At 43.6% G+C, this 21,994-nt stretch overlaps 1 protein-coding gene across 1 annotated transcript in view; it reads left to right on the top strand.

The window, feature by feature from the left end:
* Window positions 1-10,947: 10,947 nt before the first annotated feature.
* Window positions 10,948-21,994, top strand: part of Ube2d2 (ubiquitin conjugating enzyme E2 D2) — a 37,627-nt gene continuing 26,580 nt past the window's right edge. Inside the window, exon 1 of the mRNA XM_032885419.1 lies at window positions 10,948-11,410. Coding sequence (XP_032741310.1) covers window positions 11,387-11,410 — 24 coding nt within the window. The 5' untranslated portion in view covers window positions 10,948-11,386. The remainder of the gene's footprint in view (window positions 11,411-21,994) is intronic.

Genomic DNA, 21,994 nt, shown 5'->3' with positions numbered 1-21,994 from the left:
GTCTTCCTGACACTACAGAAATGTATGAACTGATGCCCCACTGAAAGGAACAGAAATTAATTTACAAGAGAGATTTATTCCCTAAACTGACAACGATCCTGGTGTGACTTGTACCTAGTTTCCGACTAGTCTTTTGTTTAAGTCCTATAAAAATAACATGAATTATTATTCAACCAGAAGGAAGAAACAAATCATGTCTTTTGAAGAATAATTGATGAAACTGGAGGTCATTGTGTTAGAGGAAATAAGCCAGACTCTGGAAAAGAAGTCTCACCTTCTTTCAAATGTGGAGTCACAAAACAACAAAAACCAAAAAAAAAAAAAAAAAAAAAAAACCACCAAAAACCAAAAACCTGTTAAAGTTGAGAGGAGGCTGGCAGAGTGAGGGAAGGACTCAGACTCAAGTTGAGACGTTTACAGTCATTTGGCTAAAGTGCGCTGTAAGTTTGCATGGAAATCTAACAAAGCAATGTATTGTTTTGTACAATATATGCTCATAAAACATAGGAAGAAGAACAATAGTAACACAATCATCCCCACCACCACTGCTTCCACTGCCACCACTGCCACCACTGTCACCCCAGCCTCCACCTCCGTCTCCACCAATGTCCTGTGTGGTAGAGCTCACCCATACTCACAGCACTCTGGAAACTGGAAGACCCGCCTGGGCTACAGAAGGAATCTGAGACCAGTGACTTCTGTTACATAGCAAGTTTTAGCCTGGCTAAAGGGGACCCTGGTTTCAGGGGAGAGTGGTGGTGGTGAGGAGGCTAACAGGTAAGGTGGCAATCTCCCATAATTTCAGTAGGAGCATTGGGAGTTTGAGGCAAGTCTGGGCCACATGGTGATGTTACAGTAGAATTGGAGGCCCACTAAAGGAGAGCTCTTTCCCTCTGGTCAAGAAATGGAATTCTTGACTTGCTTGGAGACCCAACATTCCAGGTAGGCTAATCACTTGCTTAAGGGACTACCCCTTAGGAAGATAGGCTTTCGTTAAGCCAGGCTAAAGAGACGGGAAGAATAATTACACCTTCAGGGAGGTAATGTACTTTTCCTTCCCAGAAAGCACAGCCTAATGAGGTCATTTGCAGAGCCACAGACATGCAGGTGTCTCCTCTCTAAGCAGTCTTTCCCTGTCCCAGCTTTCTCCACAGCCCCCTCTGGCTCTGTGGCTGACTTCAGAGCTGCCCTAACCCAGAGATCCCCTTTCCCTGTAATCTTCCTCTAGAACCGGCTGAAGTTTACATCCTGCCTGCCCCTCGGGGGTGGGGAGGGTGGGGGGAGGGGGAGCTTGTTTTAAACGCTAATAAGACTGTTCTCAAATTATTTTATTGATGAGACCAAAGAGATGGCTCAGTAGCCTAGAGCACTTGCTGCTCTCACAGAGGACTGGGTTCGATTCTCAGAGCAGCTCACAACCACCCATAACTCCAGTTCCAGAGACTCTGACACCTCACACAGACATACAAGCAGACAAAACACCAACGCACGTGTAAATAAAAATAAGTAAATTTTTTTAGAAGAAGAGAAACAGGGCTGTGGACATCGTTCGGTGGGTAAGAGTGCTTGCTATCGGAGTATGAGGATTTGAGTTCAGGGCCTCAGAACCCATGTAAAGTTTGGGCACAAGGCTGGAGAGATGGCTCAGTGATCGACAGCACTTGTTGTTCAGGCAGAGACCTTAGGTTCAGTTCCCAGCACCCACATGGTGGCTCAAAACATTTCTAACTCCAGTTCCCAGGAATTCGACCTCTTCTGGCCTCCAGGCCTCAGGCACAGAAGTGCTGCACGGCCATACATGCATGGAAAAGAACCAATACATATAGAATAAAAATTAATAAAACTTTTTTAAAAGGCTATAAAAAAAGCTTATAAAAGTTCGATATGGGCACACTGACCTGGAACCCCAGTGCTGGGAGAATGGACAAACCAATCAGCTGGGCTTTATCTAGCCAGTCAAAATATGGGGAGCAGCAGGCTCATTGAGAGGTCTTGTCACAACGAAGTAAGGTACATAGTGATACCTGACGTTGTCCTCTGGCCTTTGTGTACACACACACGACATACACACATACACATATACATACACTGTATACAAACACACCACACACACACACGCACCACATACACACACACTTATACCACACGCACACGCACATACACACACACCATATATAAACACACCACACACACACCCACACATATACACCCCCCACATATACATGTACACACCCCACATAAACAAGCACATACCCCACATACACACACACCACACACCCCACATACACACATGCACACACCCCACATATACACACACACCCCACATATACACCCCACATATACATGCACACACCCCACATATACACCCCCCACATATACACGCACACACACACACCCCCCACACACACACACAACACACCTCACACACACACACCCCACATACACACACACCCCCCCCATACACACACACCTCACATACACACACCTCACATACACACATACCCCACATACACACACACCCTACATATACATGCACACACTCCACATAAACATGTACACACCTCACATACACACACACCCTACATACACACACACCCCACATACACACACCCTACATACACACACACACCACACACACACACCCCACGTACACACACCACACACACACACCACACACACACATCACACATACACCCCCACATACACACATACCCCATATACACACACACCACACACACACACCACACATACACACACACACCACACACACACACACAGACCACATACACAATACACACACATACACACACACCATATGTAAACACACACACACACACACACACACACACGCTCTTCTTCAGGAGGAAAGCGCGGCTGGTGTACTCATTCAGTGGTTAAGAATAAGTACTGCTCTTTCAGAGGACCCGAGTAGGTTCCAGCACACACTGGGCAGCATACACTATCTGTAACTCCAAGGAGTCTTCCCTCTCTGTCTTCCACCGGCACCTACACTCCCATACACATATCCATACACAAGCACACACACATGCACATAATTAAAGATAAAAATAAGTCAGACACGGTAGCACATGCTTTTATTCCCAGTACTTGGGAGGCAGAGGCTGTCAGATCTTGATTTCGAGGCCAGCATGGTCTACAGAGCAAGTTCCAGGACAGCCAGGACTACCCAAAGAAACCCTGTCTTGAAAAATTAAAAAAAAAAAAAAAAAGCAAAAACTTAACAAAATAAATCTTAAAAAAGAAAAGGAGAAGGGTTGGGGATTTAGCTCAGTGGTAGAGCGCTTGCCTAGGAAGCGCAAGACCCTGGGTTTGGTCCCCAGCTCCGAAAAAAAGAAAAAGAAAAAAAAAAGAAAAGAAAAGAAGAGTAGTTGGGTGTGGAGGCATATACTTTTAATTCCAGCATTCTGAGTTCAAGGCCAGTCTAGTCTTCATAGTCAGTTCCAGGTCAGCCAGGGCTACAGGGTGAGACGATGTTTCAAGAATAAAAATAAATACATAGGTAAAATAAGGGCTGGAGAAATGGCTTCCCAGTTAAAAATACTGGCTGCTCTTCCAGAGGATTCAGGCCAATTCCCAGGACGCACATGGTAACTGACAATACCTGGAGCTCCAGTTCCAGGGGATTAGACCCTTCTTCTGGCCTCCTTGGGCATTAGGCACACTCATGGTACACAGAGTCAGGCAAAACATCCATACACATAAAATAAAATATAATTAAAAATATTAACTGGTTGAAAAAATTAACTGGGTGTTGTGCTTTAAGCTTTTAAACTAGCACTTGAGAGGCAGAAACAGGTGGATCTCTGTGAGTTCGAGGCCAACCTGGTCTACATAGTGAGTACCTGGACAGCCAGGGCTATGTAGAGACAGCCTGTCTCAAACAACAACAACCAAAAAATTAATTAAAATTGATTGATTGATTAATTAAATTAGAAAGACACATGCAAGACATATGTAATATATTAAAATTTTAATTTAAAAAATCAAAATAGGCCAGAGGTAGAGTGGCAAGATGGCTGAGCAGAAAGGACACTTGCTGTACTAGTCTGGTGACCTCCGTCGAATCATGGGACCTGGGTGAAGGTGGAAGGAGATGATAATTTCTCTTCTGGTATCAACAGGTACAGCACACACAAGCCGCAGACATCAAACACAATAATGTAGTGGGGGTGGGCAGGGCTCAGAAATGTCTCAGCCCTGGGATTAATGCCCAGCACTATGAGAAACTGGGTACGGTGGGAGGTGTGCATGCCTGTCTTCCCAGAGCTTGGGAGTTAGAGGAACAGAAGTTCAAGGTCTTCCTGCACAGAGAGTTTGAGGCCAGCGTGGCCTTCATAAAACCTTGTCTCAAAAGAAAGAAACAAAAAAAGAGTTCAAGGTCACCATCTACATACTGCATCCAAGGTCAGCCTGAGCCACAGAAGACCCTGTTTTAAAATAACCAAGTCAAAAAATAAATACATTTCTTCAACCTGTCCCTTTGGACAACATCAAGAAGTAATGACCAACTTGTCATTAGCAACTAATACGATGAGACACAAACTCAGCACTTGGTGTCTGGCATCTTCCAACCCCTTTCCAGGATCCAGAGAAAGGGCAGAGCATTGCCTGTTTCCAACAAGAATCCTGAAGACTGTTGCTGCATGGAATGCAGCCTGAGCCTGTAGGAAGAGATTCATCCACTTCTGATGTCCTCCCACCAACACAGCAACATTCACAGGAAGAGAACTGTCCACCCAGAGGAGAGGTGAGGCTCTGAGGACCTGGAGATCACCTCAGCTTCCCAGTTCCTCCCCTTAAAGAGCTCCCTGGTGGGCAAAACATTGCTTGGGATCACCACTTTACAATCCCACATCTTTCCTTCCCATCATCCTCTCTCCCTTGACCGAGACTCTCTCTGAGCTGAGGACCAAGCTCAGATCTTGGTGTAAGGAAGACACTGTAAGGTACCTGCTGTATCTCCAGTTTTTGGTGTTGGGGATGGAACTGAGGGCCTTGGGCATGCTAGGCAGGCATTGTACCAACTGAACAACATTCTGGGCTCTAGTTTGTTTTAGAGACAAGGTATGGGCTCAGGCTTGCCAGGAATTCTGTAGCCCAGGCTTGCTCCTAACATGAGGTAACTTCTGCCTCAGCCTCTCTTGTGTTGCAGACAGAGCACACACACGCCTGCCCCAGACCAGGCAGAATCTACAGAGCACCAGCACTAATTCTTTCTTCAGACCAGAATTGTTATTTAACTTCGAAATCCTGTGAACATACTGACATTATCAGTGTTTTAGTGATAAGTAAAATAACAACAACAACTAGGGCTGGAGAGATGGCTCACTGGGTAAGAGCACCTGAGTTTAGTTCCCAGCACACACACACACACACACACACACACACACACACACACACACACATGCATACATACACACATATACATACAAACACACATACATATATACACATGCGCGCGCACACACACGCACACACACATATTGCTTTAAATCTTTTGTGTGTGTGTGTGTGTGTGTGTGTATGGTGTTTTGCCTGCATGTATATCTGCATACTGCATGCATGCCTATTGCCCATGGAAGTCAGAAGAGTATGGAACTGGAGTTACATGTGGTTGTGAGCTGATGTGTGGGGGCTGGGACTTGAATCTAGTTCCTCTGCAGGAACAGGTGCTTTTAACCACTGAAGCATTTCTGCCTCCCCTCCTGGTCTCCTTGCCTCCTCCTCCACAGTGTGTTAGGACTATAGGTGTGCACTATACCTGGCCTCCTTTCCCCTCTGCACCCACTACCAATACCTGGCACCTTTAAAAAAGAAAAATGAAAGAACGAAAAGAAAAGCAGGTATAGCCATCCTGACAGGAATGAAATGGTCCAAAGAGATGTGTGCACTCCCCCCTCTGGATATCAGGCTACTGAAACAATGCAAAACACCTTTAATCCCAGCACATGGGAGGCAGAGGCAGCCAGACAGCCAGATCTCTGAGTGCTTAAAGCCAGCCTTAAAATGTCCACGCTAGCCAGAGATATATAGTGAGATCCTGTCAAAAAATAAAATAAAAGAAACAATGTGTTTTAGGCAATTGGAATTACTCCAGGAATTACGCACACCTCTTGCCTTCTGATTAAACCTAAACCTCAAGTCAAGACATCTGAAGATGGGGCTGGAGGGATGGCTCAGGGGTTAAGAGCACCGGCTCTCTTCCAGAGGTCCCGAGTTCAAATCCCAGCAACCACATGGTGGCTCACAACCATCTGTAATGGGATCTGATGCTGTCTTCTGGTATGTCTGAAAACAGTGACAGTGTACTCACATACATAAATAAATCTTTAAAAAAAAAAGACTCTGAAGATGATCTTAGGGGGAGCAGTTACTGGACCTCTTATTAGTTTCTTGAATAAAACTGATACCCTGGGTACAAACATCTCTTTCTGCCGTTCATTATTGTCTGTTTTGATCTGTTGAGGACAGTCACTGAGTCTAGCATGTTAGAAAATCCAGAGTCCAGGCTCAGACTTCTAAAAACCCTGGCAATGGGGAGTCTCACCACATAGGTGTAACAGTCAGGGTTCTCTAATGCAACAGAATTAATAGGGATATGTACTTATATATAAATACATATAGAGATCATATATTTTATGATTTATTAGAATGACTTCACAGATTACAGGATGCTGTCTGGGAAGTCTAACAACAGCTGTCTCAGGACAGCAAGGCCAAGAATCTAAGACCCTGGTGTTGTTCAGTCCTCAACACTAGATGTCACAGCAGTTCCAGTGTGCTGCTGGAGCTTGGGGGATTCCTAGAGAGCTTCCGTCTACATTGGAATCCTGAAGAAGCATGTTCTGATTACCAGCAAAGCAACGCCTCCATAGCACGGTAGATGAACTGGCCAGTGAGAGTGAGGACAAACAGGCAAAACGCCAAAGCTTCCTTCTGCCCTGACCTTTACGTGGGTTGCTGGCAGTCAGTGTGGCCTGGGTTTAGGGTGAATCTTCCCACTTCAAATGATCCCAATCAAGAAAATCCCTTAAAGGCATGCCCAGCTGCTTGGGTTTTTAGTCGATTCCAGATGTAGTCAAATTGACAACCAAGATTACCCATCACAATAACGCACTGAGAGCCTCTTGCTTTAGCATCCTGCCAAAGATTATAGGTGTGTGTCACACCTGCCTTTCTTGGTGTCTCGGTTGGAGACAGCCTGGGCTGGCCTTGAACTATAGATATTCCTGCATCTGCCTACGGAGGACTGGGATTGTACCGTACATGCACCACTGTGCTTCAGTTCATACCTTCCTGATACAGCAACATCATGTCTAGTGAATGCTAAGGAGGCACTGCTGGAGCTTTATAAGGATTAACACTGACTCCCTATTACATCATTAGCAACACTCCCCCCAGACACCTCAGATATTGCTTCAAACCTACTGTGTAGCCTAGGATGACCTGGGGCTTCTGAGTCTCCTTCCTCCACCCCCTAAGGACCAGAAATAAAAATGTAAACCATTTTAAATGTATACCATCTTTCTCTTAGGTAGGGCTTCGGCTCATAGCCAGGGCTTCGTGCCTGGTAGGAAATGCTCTGCCAACCGAGTACATTCACTATACCAACCATTACGCTTTATTTATTTTAGGTTGACAGAAGTTTTCTTGGGAAAATGAAGACAACGTTCTATCTTGTACTTCCATTTTATCTATTTTTAAAGTTTTACTAGTTCTTTGAAAGTTGTACACAATGTTTTTGTTCAGTTTTGGGAGAGAGTCTCCTTTTGTAGCTCTGGCCGTCCTGGAACTCTCTATGTAGATCAGACCATCCTTGAACTCACAGAGATCTATCTATCAGCCTCTGCCTCTGGAATGCTGGGACTAAAGGGGTACACCACTATAACTATCACACCAGGCCGAGCAATGTGTTTAGAATGTATTCCTGCCTGCTCCCCAAATTCTTCCCAGATTCATTCTCCTTTCCCCTTTCATTCAATTTTCTTTTTTTTTTAAACCATCAAAACCAATTTGTACTGCTCAACTATCCTTGGCTGTGTGATGTCATCTTTCACTGAGGATCTTGCCAGTGACTGCCATCTTCTATCAGCTAATAATTGTCCACAGCTTGGCTGTGGTGGGGATTAGTGACCAGTTACTCTCTATGCTGGGATTTGATCTGTTTTGGCTTGGCCAGGTATTGTAGATGCTGTCACAGACACCATGAGGTCATATGTGCAGCTCCTCTTGTATCCAGAAGACACTGTTTTCTTTGGAGTCATCCATTGTTTCTGACTCATACTTTTTCTGCCTCCTCTTCTGTAGTGGGAGGGGGGAATGGGGAATATAAGTTTCATTTTGAGCTGGGCACTCCTAAGTCTCTTATTTTTTGTGGCCATCTCCTGCAAATAGAAGCTTCTCTGATAAGGGCTGATAGACGCGTTAATTTATGGGAATAACCTAGCCATTAGGAGTTAGATTAATACTATGTCCTTAAGACAAAAATAATAGTAGCTTCTCCCCAAGGGCCTAGACTGGAGTGTGAGACAGAGGTGATAGACAGCACATACCTGGAATCCAGCACACAGTGCGTAGAGCTGGGATAATGAAGTACTCAAGGGCACTCCCAAGTACATAATTTGAAGCTAGATTGAGACCCTGATTAAATGTCGTATAGCAATTTCCTCTGAAGTTCATTAAGTTCTGGGGACTTCTAAGGAGGCACATTAAGACTGGGAATTCTAATGGAAAATTCTTTAAAGCTCAGAAAGCAGCCAGCTGTGGTGGTGCGCACCTGTAATTCAGCACTCAGGAGGCAGAGGCAGGTAGATCTTTGTGAGTTTGAGGTCAGCCTAGTCTATATAGCAAGTTCTAGAACAGCCAGGGCTACATAGTGAGGCCCTGCCTTCAAACCAACCAACCAACCAACCAACCAAAAACAACTTGGAGAATAAACAACCCAGGAGTCTTAGGAAGTCCCTGAAACTGACCAGATACACAAGGCTGCCCCCACCCTAAGAATATATAAGGACTTGGAGGAGACAGACCAACTGAGCTGCTTGGAAGAAGGCACTAGAGACCTATAAGGAACAAAGACCAGTGTACACCCTAGGATATATTCCAAGTTATGAAGCTGCCTGCAAGTCATACAGTAAGTTCCAGGGCTTTACAAAGCTGCCACTGTGCTGGGATAGGCTTTCGGAAATGCAGCTGCCTTTGGGTCACCCCTGCTCCTCTAAGTAATCCCAAGGAAACGCATTGGTTCACCATGTTGGACTTTGTTAGTATTCTTACTTTGGTCTGTAGTCAGTTCTTTATCCAAAGTGAGTTAAATATCCATTAAACGTCTCCTACCCGGGGCTGGGGATTTAGCTCAGTGGTAGAGCGCTTACCTAGGAAGCGCTAAGGCCCTGGGTTGGTCCCCAGCTCCGAAAAAAAGAACCAAAAAAAAAAAAAAAAAAACGTCTCCTACCCACACACCCTTATTTTTAATAATAAGGCTAGAAACCCGCTTAAAACCTTCTTCTTTTTTTTTTTTTTTTTTTTTTGGAAACAGCTTTTGAAAACAACTATTTTATTTTTATGTATGTATTTCTCTGGGTGCACATGAGTACAGAGGCCATAGGTGTTGGAAACCCTAGGGCTGGAGTCACAGGTAATTTTAATTCTGAGGCGGGTGCTGGAAACCAACCTCTTATCCTCTGCAAGAGCAATGTGTATCGTTAACCATTGAACAATCTCTCTTGTACCTAGAAACAGCATTTTAAAAAAATGTTTCCCAAAATGGGCTCAGTAAAATACATGTCATTTTCTTTTTTGAAGTTACATTCGTGAGGGTAAGTACTGCCTGCGTGTGTACCTGTGCTTGGATGCAGAGGTCACGAGATAACTTGGAATAGGTTCTCTCCTTTCCTCAAGTTGGTCTCAGGGATCCAACTCAGGTCACCAGGCTCAGCAGCAAACACCATCACCCACAAAACCATAGACAGCTCCCATTTTGCTTTTTTTTTTTTTTTTTTTTTTTTTTTTTTTTTTTTTTTTGGAGTTGGGGACCGAACCCAGGGCCTTGCGGTTCCTAGGCAAGTGCTCTACCACTGAGCTAAATCCCCAACCCCCCCATTTTGCTTTTTAAGTACAAAAATGTCATCATCACGAAAAAAATTACAAATCAGACATGAAGGCATTTTTGTGACTCTTTCTTCACATTTCAAAAAGACTTGGGCCTACATAATGTCCCTCCTCATACAGAACCTCTAACTTACAGATTCTGTGTGACTGGCTAACTAAGGTTTTTGCCTTTGGGGGTCCACCTCTCTAAGGAGAGGTGATCGACTTTGCCACTTGTTATGAAACCTTGCCAAAAATCCTTTTTGTATTTCCTCATTCTACACGGCCTATTTCCTAACGCTAACAAGCCAGTGGTTGCGTATATAACATTCGAGTCATGTCCAGCTGAGGTCTTTTTTTGGGGGGGGACGGGCAGTCTCAGGGCTCCCTGTGCAAGCAAGTTCTAGGACCCTCTTTTTTGGGTGGCAGTGAGGCTGAAGACTTGTGTGACCTTGAAAAGTCCCTTTCTTTTTCAGGAAAGTGACAGTCGGATTAGTTACTTCCAAGTCTGATGGTGATTAAACAATGTGGAAAACCCGTGCCTTTAAGCGTTTCTTGATCTTTGAAGGCGCAGGCACACAGGGTACCAGAAGCTGACTTCAGGCCTTGGCGGGAGGAGGGGGGCGTCTAGAACCCGCGCCTAAACTCTCGCGAGATCTCCTGCCTCGCGACGTCATCCCCTCTGCGGCTGTGCCTGCGCCGGCGCCTGCGCAGGCGCGTACGGTACTGGCAGGGGCGGCCCGTATCCCTCCGCCGCCGGCGCGGCCCGGCCCTCCCTCCCAGGCCCGCCAATCCCGGAGCCTCCCGACCTGTCCCTCGGTCTGGGCCCACCCCGCGCTCCGGCAGCCCCACCCCGGCGGCGCCGCCCGCCCGCGCGTCTCTTAGTCCACCTGCACCAGGCAGGAAAGCAGGCTTCCCTGGCTCCGCCACCGTAAGTCGCTCGGCGATCCTGGAGCTTGGGGCTCTTCCTCCCAGGCGGAGGGATCCACGGCGGCCGAGGAGGCGGCGCTGAGCCTACGAGGAAGAGGCAGGCTACGGCGGCGGCGGCTGTGGCAGCAGCGCATAAAGGGGCCGCCGCCGGGTGATGCGGTGACCGCTGCGGCAGGCCCAGAAGCTGAGTGGGCCTCGGCCCTCAGCTCGTCGGATCCGCGCTCCGGAGCTCCCCGTTCTCCGGTCGACTCGCGACCGCTCGGGCGGTCTCAAGCCCCTTAGCCCCTTCCCCGTCCCTCCCCCGTCCCCGTCCCCGCCCCGGGGCCAGCCGCCACCGTTTCCCACCATGGCTCTGAAGAGAATCCACAAGGTAAGCGGCCAGGGGTTTACTGTGGGAATGGGCCGCTGGGCGGGCCCGCTGAATAGGCTGCGGCCTGCACTTCCCGCGGTCGCCTCCACTGGGCTCGCGGCGTCTGGTTCCTTCTGCCGGCGCCGGCCCCAGGGGGCGGCCTTCACACCCCACTCCCAGAGATGGCGCCCAGGAAGGCCCGGGCACGGGGCCCTTGCTTAGGCCGAAGTTGCTCTTGTCCTCGCAGCCTTCATCCCCGACGCCCTTCCAGGCCTCCCTTCAGCCTGAGACTTGATGCTCTCTGGGGCTATTGTCCGGCCGAGAAAGGACTTGGGGCGGCGTAGGGAGGGTGGGGGGCAGGGGTGGAGCGGCTGGTAGTTGGGCGGCCCTGTGATCCGAGGTCGATAGGACTGCTCGCCCAGTCTGTCCCCCTACTCTGGCGCCCTTCAAGAGCTGCCTGAGATCGAGGACATAGTCAGGCCGACCAGAGGGCCCATTTGCTCGATCCACGAATGTTCTTTTGAGTTCACTTAACTCTGGGTCAGCTAGCTGGTCACGAAAGTCCACCTTACTGGTCTAGAAAGTGGAGTAGGAAGTCCGAGGTAAGAAAATGCCACTCGGGAAGAGGAGGGAATTAAGTGGAGAAGGGTTTTATTCCTTGGGATTGGTGTATGTCTTCAGAAACTAACCCTTCAGTTTTGCAGGATTGGATCTAGTGGAACAACTGGTAGACAGTAGAAGCCATTCGGTTCAGAAAAAAACCGAACTTTGAAAACCGCCAGAGAAATCCCTTTCACAGATTTCTCCCAAAATGATTTTAATGCTGAAATTAGATGCAATGTTCGAGAAGACTCCCCAATTTAGAAGGGATTTTGCTCTATTTTTGGTTAGAAATAATTTCTTAACTCTTTTAAGTGAAAGGTTATCCATTTATTTAATAAATAATGAGATTTAACACTATGGAGAGCATTGACTTCGATTCAAATTTAGGGCACCCCTGATATTGTTAACTTCTTAGTATCATTTAGTATTACTTTTCTTTCCTCTTGGAAGTAGGAAGTTACCCACTGATGAGTTTTGCTTGGTGTTTTTTTTTTTTTTTTTTTTTTTTTTTTTTGGCTCCTCAGATGGGATATATTAAATCATTATCATATGAGTAAGTGGCTGGACCTGGGATTACCCCTAACGACCGGTGGGATAAGAATACAAAAGAATGGAGGATGAAGTAAACACAGAATGACGAGTAGACTGTTCAACAACTGGTCCTCATTTATTCTTCATTCAAGACCTTGTGGAATTAATTCCTTTCCTTACTGTGAATTAGCATCTTACAACTTTTGTTTTCTTTGATTTCTTAGAACTCAAAGGGCAGACTTTAGATAGTAAATCTTGTACTAAAATGAAGAAGGGTCATTGCTCTAGTTTGAACTTTAACGAAAGAAAAACAGTGTAAGGGATAAGAACAAAGTAAAAGATAAACATCCAAGTAACATGTATATATATTTCTAAGACTTTAGTAGTCTTTATGGAGTCTAATTGAAAGTTACCAGTTTGAATAGTGTTGAGTTAGACCTGTAAAGAATGCCTACCAAAGATGGGGAAAAGGGAGTTTGGTTTGTGATAATTTGTAGAGGTACTTCTTTTTAAAAGGTAGAGTCTCACTAGCTCTGGCTGGCTTGGAACTTTTAACTCTGGCTGCCCTCAACTCCAAGACCCACTTGCCTCTGTCTTTGGAGTGCTGAGATTAAACCATCAAGTTAATAGCTTTTAGTGTTTATGTTAATATCTGTGCTGTACAGACTTCTTCAGAGATGACACTGACTCAAAACATACATTTAAATCCTTGAATAACATTTGCCCTCCTAATATGGTTTCTGTTGCTGTATTTTGTTTTGTTTTCTCTTCTCTGTGTAACAGCTCTGACTGTGTGCTGGTCTCAAACTCTCAAATCTGCTTGCCCCTCTGCCTTCCCAATGCCAGGAGTAAGTGTGTGCATCGCCACAGCCTTCTCCTTTTGCTGTTTTTGAGTTAGGCTGTCACTGCTGGTATTGGTCCTGAGTCCTGGGATTCAGGCATGTACCACCACCACCATACCTGCCTTCACATCTTTTTGTATAGTACTAGGGATTGAATCTAAGATCTTACACATGCTAAGGCAAACGCTCTACTCCTGAACAATATCCTTAGTTCTTGTAAATCTTTTTTTAAAAATCAGGTTTAAAAATGATCATTTGACCTTAAAAGTGTTTGTGTGTGTGTGTGTGTGTGTGTGTGTGTGTGTGTGTGTGTGTGTTTCAACCACAGCCCTCATGGGAGTGTGAGGATAACTTTGTAAAGTCTCTCCTTTGACCTTTCTATGGGTCCTAGAGATTGAACTTGGGTTATCGGGTTTGCCTTTACCAACTGAGCCATCTATCTATATGATCCAAGCTTTTAATTAAATTTCTTAGATTTACGCATTTCACTTTATGTTTTGCCTGTACATGAATGTGCTCATTGTATATGCCTGTTTGGTCACCTGCAACTGGTGTTACAGATGGCTGTGAGCCACCATATGGGATTCCAACCTGGGTCATCAGCAAAAGCAACAAATGCCCTTAGCTCAGCTGCCCCTCCTGCCCCCAAACTGTTCTCCTGATACAGGGTTGTATGTGTGCCAGACTGGCCTAAAGTATGGGCACATGACCTTGATTTGTGCTCCTTTGGCCTCTACCTCTTGAATACTAGGGTTATAAACATGTGCCATCCTGTCAGGTGTTAAGTGGCTCTGGGAATCAAACCCAGAGTTTCTTACATATTAGGCAAGCACTCTGCTACCTGAACTGCATTGTTTTGTTATTGTTTTTTAAGATCTGGTTTCTCCTTGTCCTAAATGTCCTGGAATTTACTCTGTAGACCAGGCTGATCTCTGAACTCACAGTGCCTCATGGCACCACAACCTAGCTAAACTGTTCTTGTGTGTGTGTGTGTGTGTGTGTGTGTGTGTGTGTGTGTGTGTGTGTGTGTGTGTGTGTGTGTCCATCCCTCCTCCATCTCCATTTAATAACCTAGACCCTTTTTTTTGTTGTTTTAAAAAAGATAAGATTTCTCTATGTAGCCCTAACTATCCTAGAATTCTGTCTGTAGACAAAACCAACCTCCAACTCACAGAGATCCTCCTGCCTCTGCCTCGGCCTCGGCCTCTAAATGTTGGGATGGAAGGCATGTGCCACCACCACCTGGTCCTAGAACCTTTCTTGAAGTCAAGTATGGCTTGACTTGTCTTAGACTGCCAGAAACTAGAAAAACCCCATTTTATTTGTCAAAATTACTGTGAAAATAAAAGAAGTCAGGTTTTTCAGACTTTTGTGTGGCATATAGTTTACATTAGGCTTAATGGGTATAGATAACACTATAACTGTCTTATCCTCAATTCAGTGTATTTGCACTGGAATCCCTAGACTTGCTTTATCTGTATAATCAGTCTTGGTTTTGAGCCTTTCCTGTTAAGTCAAAAGAAGAAAATTAGTTGAATACCCCTTCAACTTCAGATGTATGAAGATTCTTAAAATTTTACATTTGAAAAAAAATTTTACATTTGATAGGAAGCATAATCTTACTTCTTTGTATGTAGATTTGTGTCTGAATTTGACACTTACAGAAAATACTTTATATCTTGGACTGCATGCCTGCCTTGCTGCTAGGATGTCAGAGCACAGCTGCTCAGGGGAAATGGGGTTCCCTAGCCCAGTGGGACTGAAAGGTTGTGAGGGGCTCTGGCCTGACCTCCTGCCCCATACTTACTATTATTTATTTGTTTGTTTGTTTTATTATACATAAGTACACTGTAGCTGTCTTCAGACACACCAGAAGAGGGCATCAAATCCTATTATGGTTGTGAGCCACCATGTGGTTGCTGGGATTTGAACTCAGAACCTCTGGAAGAGCCGTCAGTGCTCTTAACCACTGACCGTCTCTCTAGCCCACTATTTTATTTTTTGAGACAGGATCTCTGTGTAGCCTTGGCTGTCCTAGAACTTGCTCTGTAGACCACGTTTCAAACTCACAGAAGAAATTTGCCCGCCTCTGCCTCCCAAGTGCTGGGATTAAAGGTATGCACCATCAAGCACCTAGTGAAAAATACATTTTTTTTTTTTTTTTTTTTTTTTTTTTCGGAGCTGGGGACCGAACCCAGGGCCTTGCGCTTCCTAGGCAAGCGCTCTAACCACTGAGCTAAATCCACAACCCGAAAAATACATTTTTTATAATTTGAATTTCATATATGCATAGTCTATCTTGGCCATTTTTATAGCATTTTTTATTTTTATTGCTGAACATTGAACCAAGGGCCTTGTACATTCTTAACAGAAACCCTACTATTGAGTGAGCTATAAGACCCCAAACCATGAAAAAAATCTCTTAGTGGGCACTATTTAGATGTATATCTTAAGAGATTCCTGGGCTGCAATTCAGGTAAAAGTTGCCAAAGAGACACATTACAAACAGTATAGTTCTGGCAGGGATTTTAATCCTTTGTGTGTATGTGTCTGTATATCTTCTCTCTCTTTTTTTTTTTTTTTTCCCCGGGGCTGGGGACCGAACCCAGGACCTTGCACTTCCTAGGCAAGCGCTCTACCACTGAGCCAAATCCCCAACCCCGTGTCTGTATATCTTGTGTGTCTACCTTACCTACACCAAATGACTGTGGTCTGCTGTGTTTGAGATTTTCTGCTGACTTTATAGGCCTTTAGTTTTGGTTTTGATGCTTTGAGTGTTTGCATCTTCTAGCACCACCCCCAGCACTTTTCCAGTTGGTTGCATCTCATCTGTTGTGGGCTAAGAAACCAGATCACGGAGCTTATTAAAATTGTGTCTAAAATAAGATCCAGTAGGCTCTGAGTGAAGAGGGCTTCATGTGTTCTGTGAACTATATGGGGCGTTTTAACTGATCAAAGACCTTTTTTACTTCCTCTTTTTTCTTTTACCTTTAGTTGAGACAATGCAGGTGCCTTCATTGAAATATAGGCTTAATTTCTCTGTTTTTGAAAAGGGTAACAAGCTAAATATCTTGATTCCTTGAGGAGTTCAAGATTGGCAGAAGATGATAGAGCTGGGCGTGAAACTCAGTAGGTAGAGTGCTTGACTAGCATGCAAAGTCCTGATTTGATCCCTAGCTTCTTGTAGGGTTCTTCTATAATCCCAACTGAGAAGATGGTGACAGGATGAAGAAGTTCAAGGTCAACTACATATTAAATTTGAGACTGGCATGGGATATTTAAGAGTCTTAGTAAATAAATGAGCAAGCTAGGATACTTTTTCTTATTTTTCTTTTTCTTTTTTTAAAGATTTATTTTATGTGTATGAATACAGTGTCACTGTCTTCAGACACACCAGAAGAGGGCATTGCATCCCATTTCAGATGGTTGTGAGCCACCATGTGGTTGCTGGGAATTGAACTCAGGACCTCTGGAAGAGCAATGAGTGCTCTTAATTGCTGAACCATCTCTCCAGCCCACTAGGATACTTTTTAAAACCCCAATAATGTCTTGCTTATTTTAGTTATGTCTTACTAGTTGTAGTTTAATGTTTGTGGGCATAGCTTTGAAGCAAAGAATTGTCACCCCATATCTATATCTAAGGCAAGGTTCTAAGAAGCCAAAACAAAGTTCTCAGTTAAAAAAAGTTTTGAACTCAAGGTCAGACAGGTAACGTGAGCAAAGAGAATGAGGAAGCTAGGAAATAGGCCATTTGCTACCTTTTCCTCTTTAGATGTTGCCATTGCCAAGATCTGTGGGTCTAGTTATTTGCAGTGTGTGTGTAAGTGTGTAAACTGGGTCTTATTATATATCTTTGGCTGGCTTGGAAATCTGCATTCTTCTTCTGGGATTAAAGGTGGGTAGCACTAGGTCCATTTCTAATATTACTAAATTTAAAAATATTACTTAAAAATAGTATTGGCTATAGAAGAATAATAGGAATGATTCAAGGTAAAATATTTGCTACTCTGCTTAATCTCTTGTATCAGAAAATAAAGATAGTATTCTAGCATTATTAGATAATTAGATAGTATTATTAGAGATAAGGATTCGATAATTTTTGTTAAAAGGATGGACCAGATTAGCAAATATTCCTGTGGAGTACTGGATGCTAGCATAAGTGTTGGTTTCCTGCTTTGGAAAGCAGACATAGCTTATTCCAAAAGATAAACTTCAAAAATTTTTAGATGAATGTAGGCACAGCTAAATTGAGAGATCAAGGCAGGAGGATTATTTGAGTTCAGAAGTCCAGGACCAGTGTGGGAAACATATTGAAATATATTAACTGTATTAATGAGAAATAAGTATTAGAAAAATACTTCTTTTACTAAAATGAGTACTCCTTATTGTGTATCCTTGATAAGGAATAGTTTTGATTGCAATTCTGGATATTCTAATCAAAGAGAGATGGTTGTTGAAATATCCTAGGTAGTTCTCAGGTCAGGAATTCATAACAGATACCTGCTGCTGACAGAACTATTACAGCCCTCATTTTGGAAATGAAGGTATACACTTATTTTTCTGTAAAAATAAAGTTTTGGTGGTTTATATAATGTAAAGAAATAAAGCACCATTTATTCTGTCTACAGAGTCAAGTGAGATACTATATTATAGATCTGTATTACTAGCAATGCAACATATTTCAAGGTTCTACCTGTCAAGGCCATGCTGACTTGATTTGTAAGCTGAAGGGCTGGAGGAATGACTCAGTTAAAAACACTGACTACTCTTGAGAAAACCAGGGTTCCATTTGCAGTAGCTTATATATCTGTAACTCCAGTCTCAGGCAAATACATGGTACACAGACATACTTCAAAGAAAACACATAAGATTAAAAAAAAAGACATGGGCTGAATGGAAAACAGTTTCTTTCTTTTCCTTTTTGATTTTTATTACTTTATATTAGTGTTTTGCCTGCATTTATGACTAATAGTATACCACATCCATAGAGTACTTGGTGGAAGCCAGAACAGTGTTTGATACCCTGTAACTATAGTTACTAGTGGGAGCTAGAACTCTAATCATAGAACCACAGCCAGTGAGTCCTTTTGACTACTGAGCTACCTCTCCAGCCCCCTGAAGATACTTTAAAATTTTCCTTTGAGGGCTGGAGAGATGGCTCAGTGGTTAAGAGCACTGATCGCTCGTCCAGAGGTCCTGAGTTCAAATCCCAGCAGCCACATGGTGGCTCACAATCATCTGTAATGAGATCTGACGCCCTCTTCTGGTATGTCTGAAGACAGCTACACTGTACTTACATATAATCAATAAATCTTTAAAAAAAATTTCCTTTGAAGCAGAGCAGTAGTGGTACATGACTTTAATCCCAGGATTTGGGAGACAGAGGTAGGCTAACCTGGTCTACAGAGCAAGTTTCAGGACAGTCAAGGCAACACAGAAACTCCATCTCTAGGGGAAAAAAAATACAGTTCCTTTGAATTGAATTGGATCTTTTTTATTTTCCTTTTGGAAGGGTAACAGTATCAGGGATTGAACCCAGGGCTTCAGGTGTAGGAGGCATTTCTTTTGCCACTGACCTACAGCCCCTAGCCCTTTCATTGAATTCTATTTGTTTATTGTTCTATTTGTTTATTTTTTGACAGCTTGTCATTCTGTAGCTCAATCTGGCCTTTAACTCTCATGCTTCCTAAGTGCTAGGGTATAGGCATGAGCCATCACGCCTAGCTTAAAAATTTTTAATTTTTATTTTTTTTAGGATTTATATGAGTACATTGTTGCTCTCTTCAGACACACCAGAAGAGGGTACCAGATCCCTTTACAGATGGTTGTGGGCCACCATGTGGTTGCTGGGAATTGAACTCAGGACCTCTGCAAGAGCAATCAGTGCTCTTGACCGCTGAACCATCTCTCTAGCCCCCATGTTTAGTTTTTGATGTAGGATCTCAGTATGTTGCTCAGGCTGGCCCAGGGCTCACTATTGTAGACCAAGCTGGCTTGTGACAGCCATCTGCCATCTCTCTGCCTCTTGAATGCTGGAGCTTGTGCATGTCTGATGCTCCCAGGGCATCAGTTCCCCTAAAAACTGAATTTAGAGTTGTGAGCTTCCATTTGGTGCTGGAATCCAAACCCAGGTCCTCTGGAAGATCAGCTGAGCCATCTCTCCAGCTCCTATATTATGTTTTGTTTCTAGACAGTCTCACCCTGTGTCCTTGGCTGGCATGGAACTTGTTAGAGATCTTCCTGCTTTGGCCTCTGGAGTGCTGTTATTATAGGAGTGAGCCATCATGCTGAGCTTTATTTTTTATAATTTTAATTATGTGTTTGTTGCCATCTGTCTTTCTGCTTATGGGTTTATGCATGTGAGTGCAGGTGCCCAAGGAGGTCAGAGATGTTGGAATCCCTGGAACTGGAGTTACAATCAGTTTTCTGCCACCCAACATGGGTGCTGGGAACCAAATTGGGTCCAGTCTCTCCAGGTCCTCAGTAATGTACCATTTAATACCCACAATTTAATAAAGTAACTGCCTGGTTAGCCCTTGGACTTTTTCATTTGTTAAACTTACACCTACAAAAATTGCAAATCTAGTACCAATAGATTTTTTTTGGTGTTTGTTTGCTGTTTCTAAGAAATCTGCTTGGTTGATGTCATGTCAATACCTAAGTTTTTATTTTATTTTCTGAAGTAGGGTCTTATTACCTGTGCTGGACTCTGGGCTTGGCTCTGTTGCAGAGGGTGACCTCAAATTCATGTCTCCACCTCCTGAGTGCTGAGTTAGAGTGTGATGTCTCCTTTAGTTCAGGCTTTTTAGTGTTTCTGTATGTTAGGTTTATGTTTTTTGTTTTTTGGTTTTTTTTTAAGATTTATTCATTTATTATATATATATAAGTACACTGTAGCTGTCTTCAGACACACCAAAAGAGGGCATTGAATCTCTTTACAGATGGTTGTGAGCCACCATGTGATTGCTGGGATTTGAACTCAAGACCTCTGGAAGAGCAGTCCGGTGATCTTAACCGCTGAGCCATCTCTCCAGCCCATGTTGTTTGTTTTTAAAGTTCAGTTGTGTTTCCCTGCACTGTATTAGGCGGTGTATAGTTAGCTGTTCTTCATTGCATATCATCTTGAACCATTACTGATGGTTGCTTCAATCATTCAAGGTTATGTCTCCCATCATATCTCCTGTTTTATAAATGCTTGCTAATCTCTTTGTATAAGAAACTGGCTGCTTAAACATAATCACACTTTCTCATATGGGAGTCTGAGAATGGCTCCTGAGCGCTGGGATTATATATCACCATGCCCAATTCTAAAGTGTGAATTGCATATATGTGTGTATTTAGGTGCTCAAGCACAGAGTGTTAGGGGTTTGGGAACTGAACTCAGGTTCTCTTCAAGAGCAATACACTCAACTGTTGAGCCATCTCTCCAGTGTTCCTTCATTAAGAGTGCCTTCTCTTAAATGTAGGAGGTCCTAGGTTCAGTCTCCATCTTATGCTAAAGCATTGAGTTTTATTTATTTATTTATTTTTTGGTGTGGACTTACTCATTTCTCTTGTTTACATACACAATAATAGAATCTAGACTGTATTCCAAATTGGGCAGTTGTTTATAGTCCCGTCAGCTATTATTATGAGGGTTCTACTGTCTACATCATCACGGTTGCTCATTATCAAAATGTAATGTAATCACAATGACCATAGGATATCACTTGATTTGTTAGTTGCATTTTATTTAGTACATGCTACTTTCGTCAAAGGTAGAGTGCTAGAAAAAGTAATTAGTAACTCTTTTAAGTATAAAGCTGGGAAAATGGTTCACTGGTTAAGAGCACTTACTGTTGCTACTCCAGTCGACTTAGGAAGCACCAACTTGGCAGCTCACAGATGTCTGTAACTCCAGTCTTCTTTCAACCACTACATGTAAAACACCCACAGATATAAATATATATGTATATAATAAACATAATGTAAATTGTTATCTTAATATCTTATTTTTTGGTTACTTAATGTGTCAATTTTGTAAATTATATACTTAATTTTTTTTATTTTCTGTCTTTTTTATTTCTCTGTAGCTCTGGTTGTCCTGAACCTCTGTTGACTAGGCTGACTTCAAACTCACAGAGATCCACTTGCCTCTGTCTCCCAATTTAATCCTGCTAGGATTAGAGGTGTGCACCACACTGCCCCAGTATTTTTTTTTTTTTTTTTTAAAGGAGGGGGGGGTGTTTTGAAACTGGGTTTTTGGTGTAGTGTTGGCTGTCCTAGAACTCACTCTGTAGACCAAGCTGGCCTTGAACTCACAGAGATCCTCCTGCTTGTGGCCTGTGCCTCACAATTGTTTGGGTTAAAGGTATGCACCCACCAGCACCCAACTCTATTATAATATTTTCACACTTCAGTTATACTACAGAATACCTCTGCTTGTGGCCTTTCCTCATTAATCCAAAAAATACTTTCAGAATCCACAAATAGTACTGTGTGGTTTTCAAACATTTCTTGGAGGATGCGTGTTGCTGGGGGCGGACATGGAGGTTTCAAAAGCCTATGCCAGACTCATTCTTGCTCTTTCTGCCTGTAAGTAAGGATTGGCTTTTAGCTGCATCTCTAGCACTATGCCTGACATGCCCTC

Source organism: Rattus rattus, chromosome 15 (assembly GCF_011064425.1).
Source record: "Rattus rattus isolate New Zealand chromosome 15, Rrattus_CSIRO_v1, whole genome shotgun sequence".
Classification (NCBI taxonomy): domain Eukaryota; kingdom Metazoa; phylum Chordata; class Mammalia; order Rodentia; family Muridae; genus Rattus; species Rattus rattus.
Note: the sequence above shows the minus strand (reverse complement) of the source record. Positions and strands in the feature narration are given on the sequence as shown.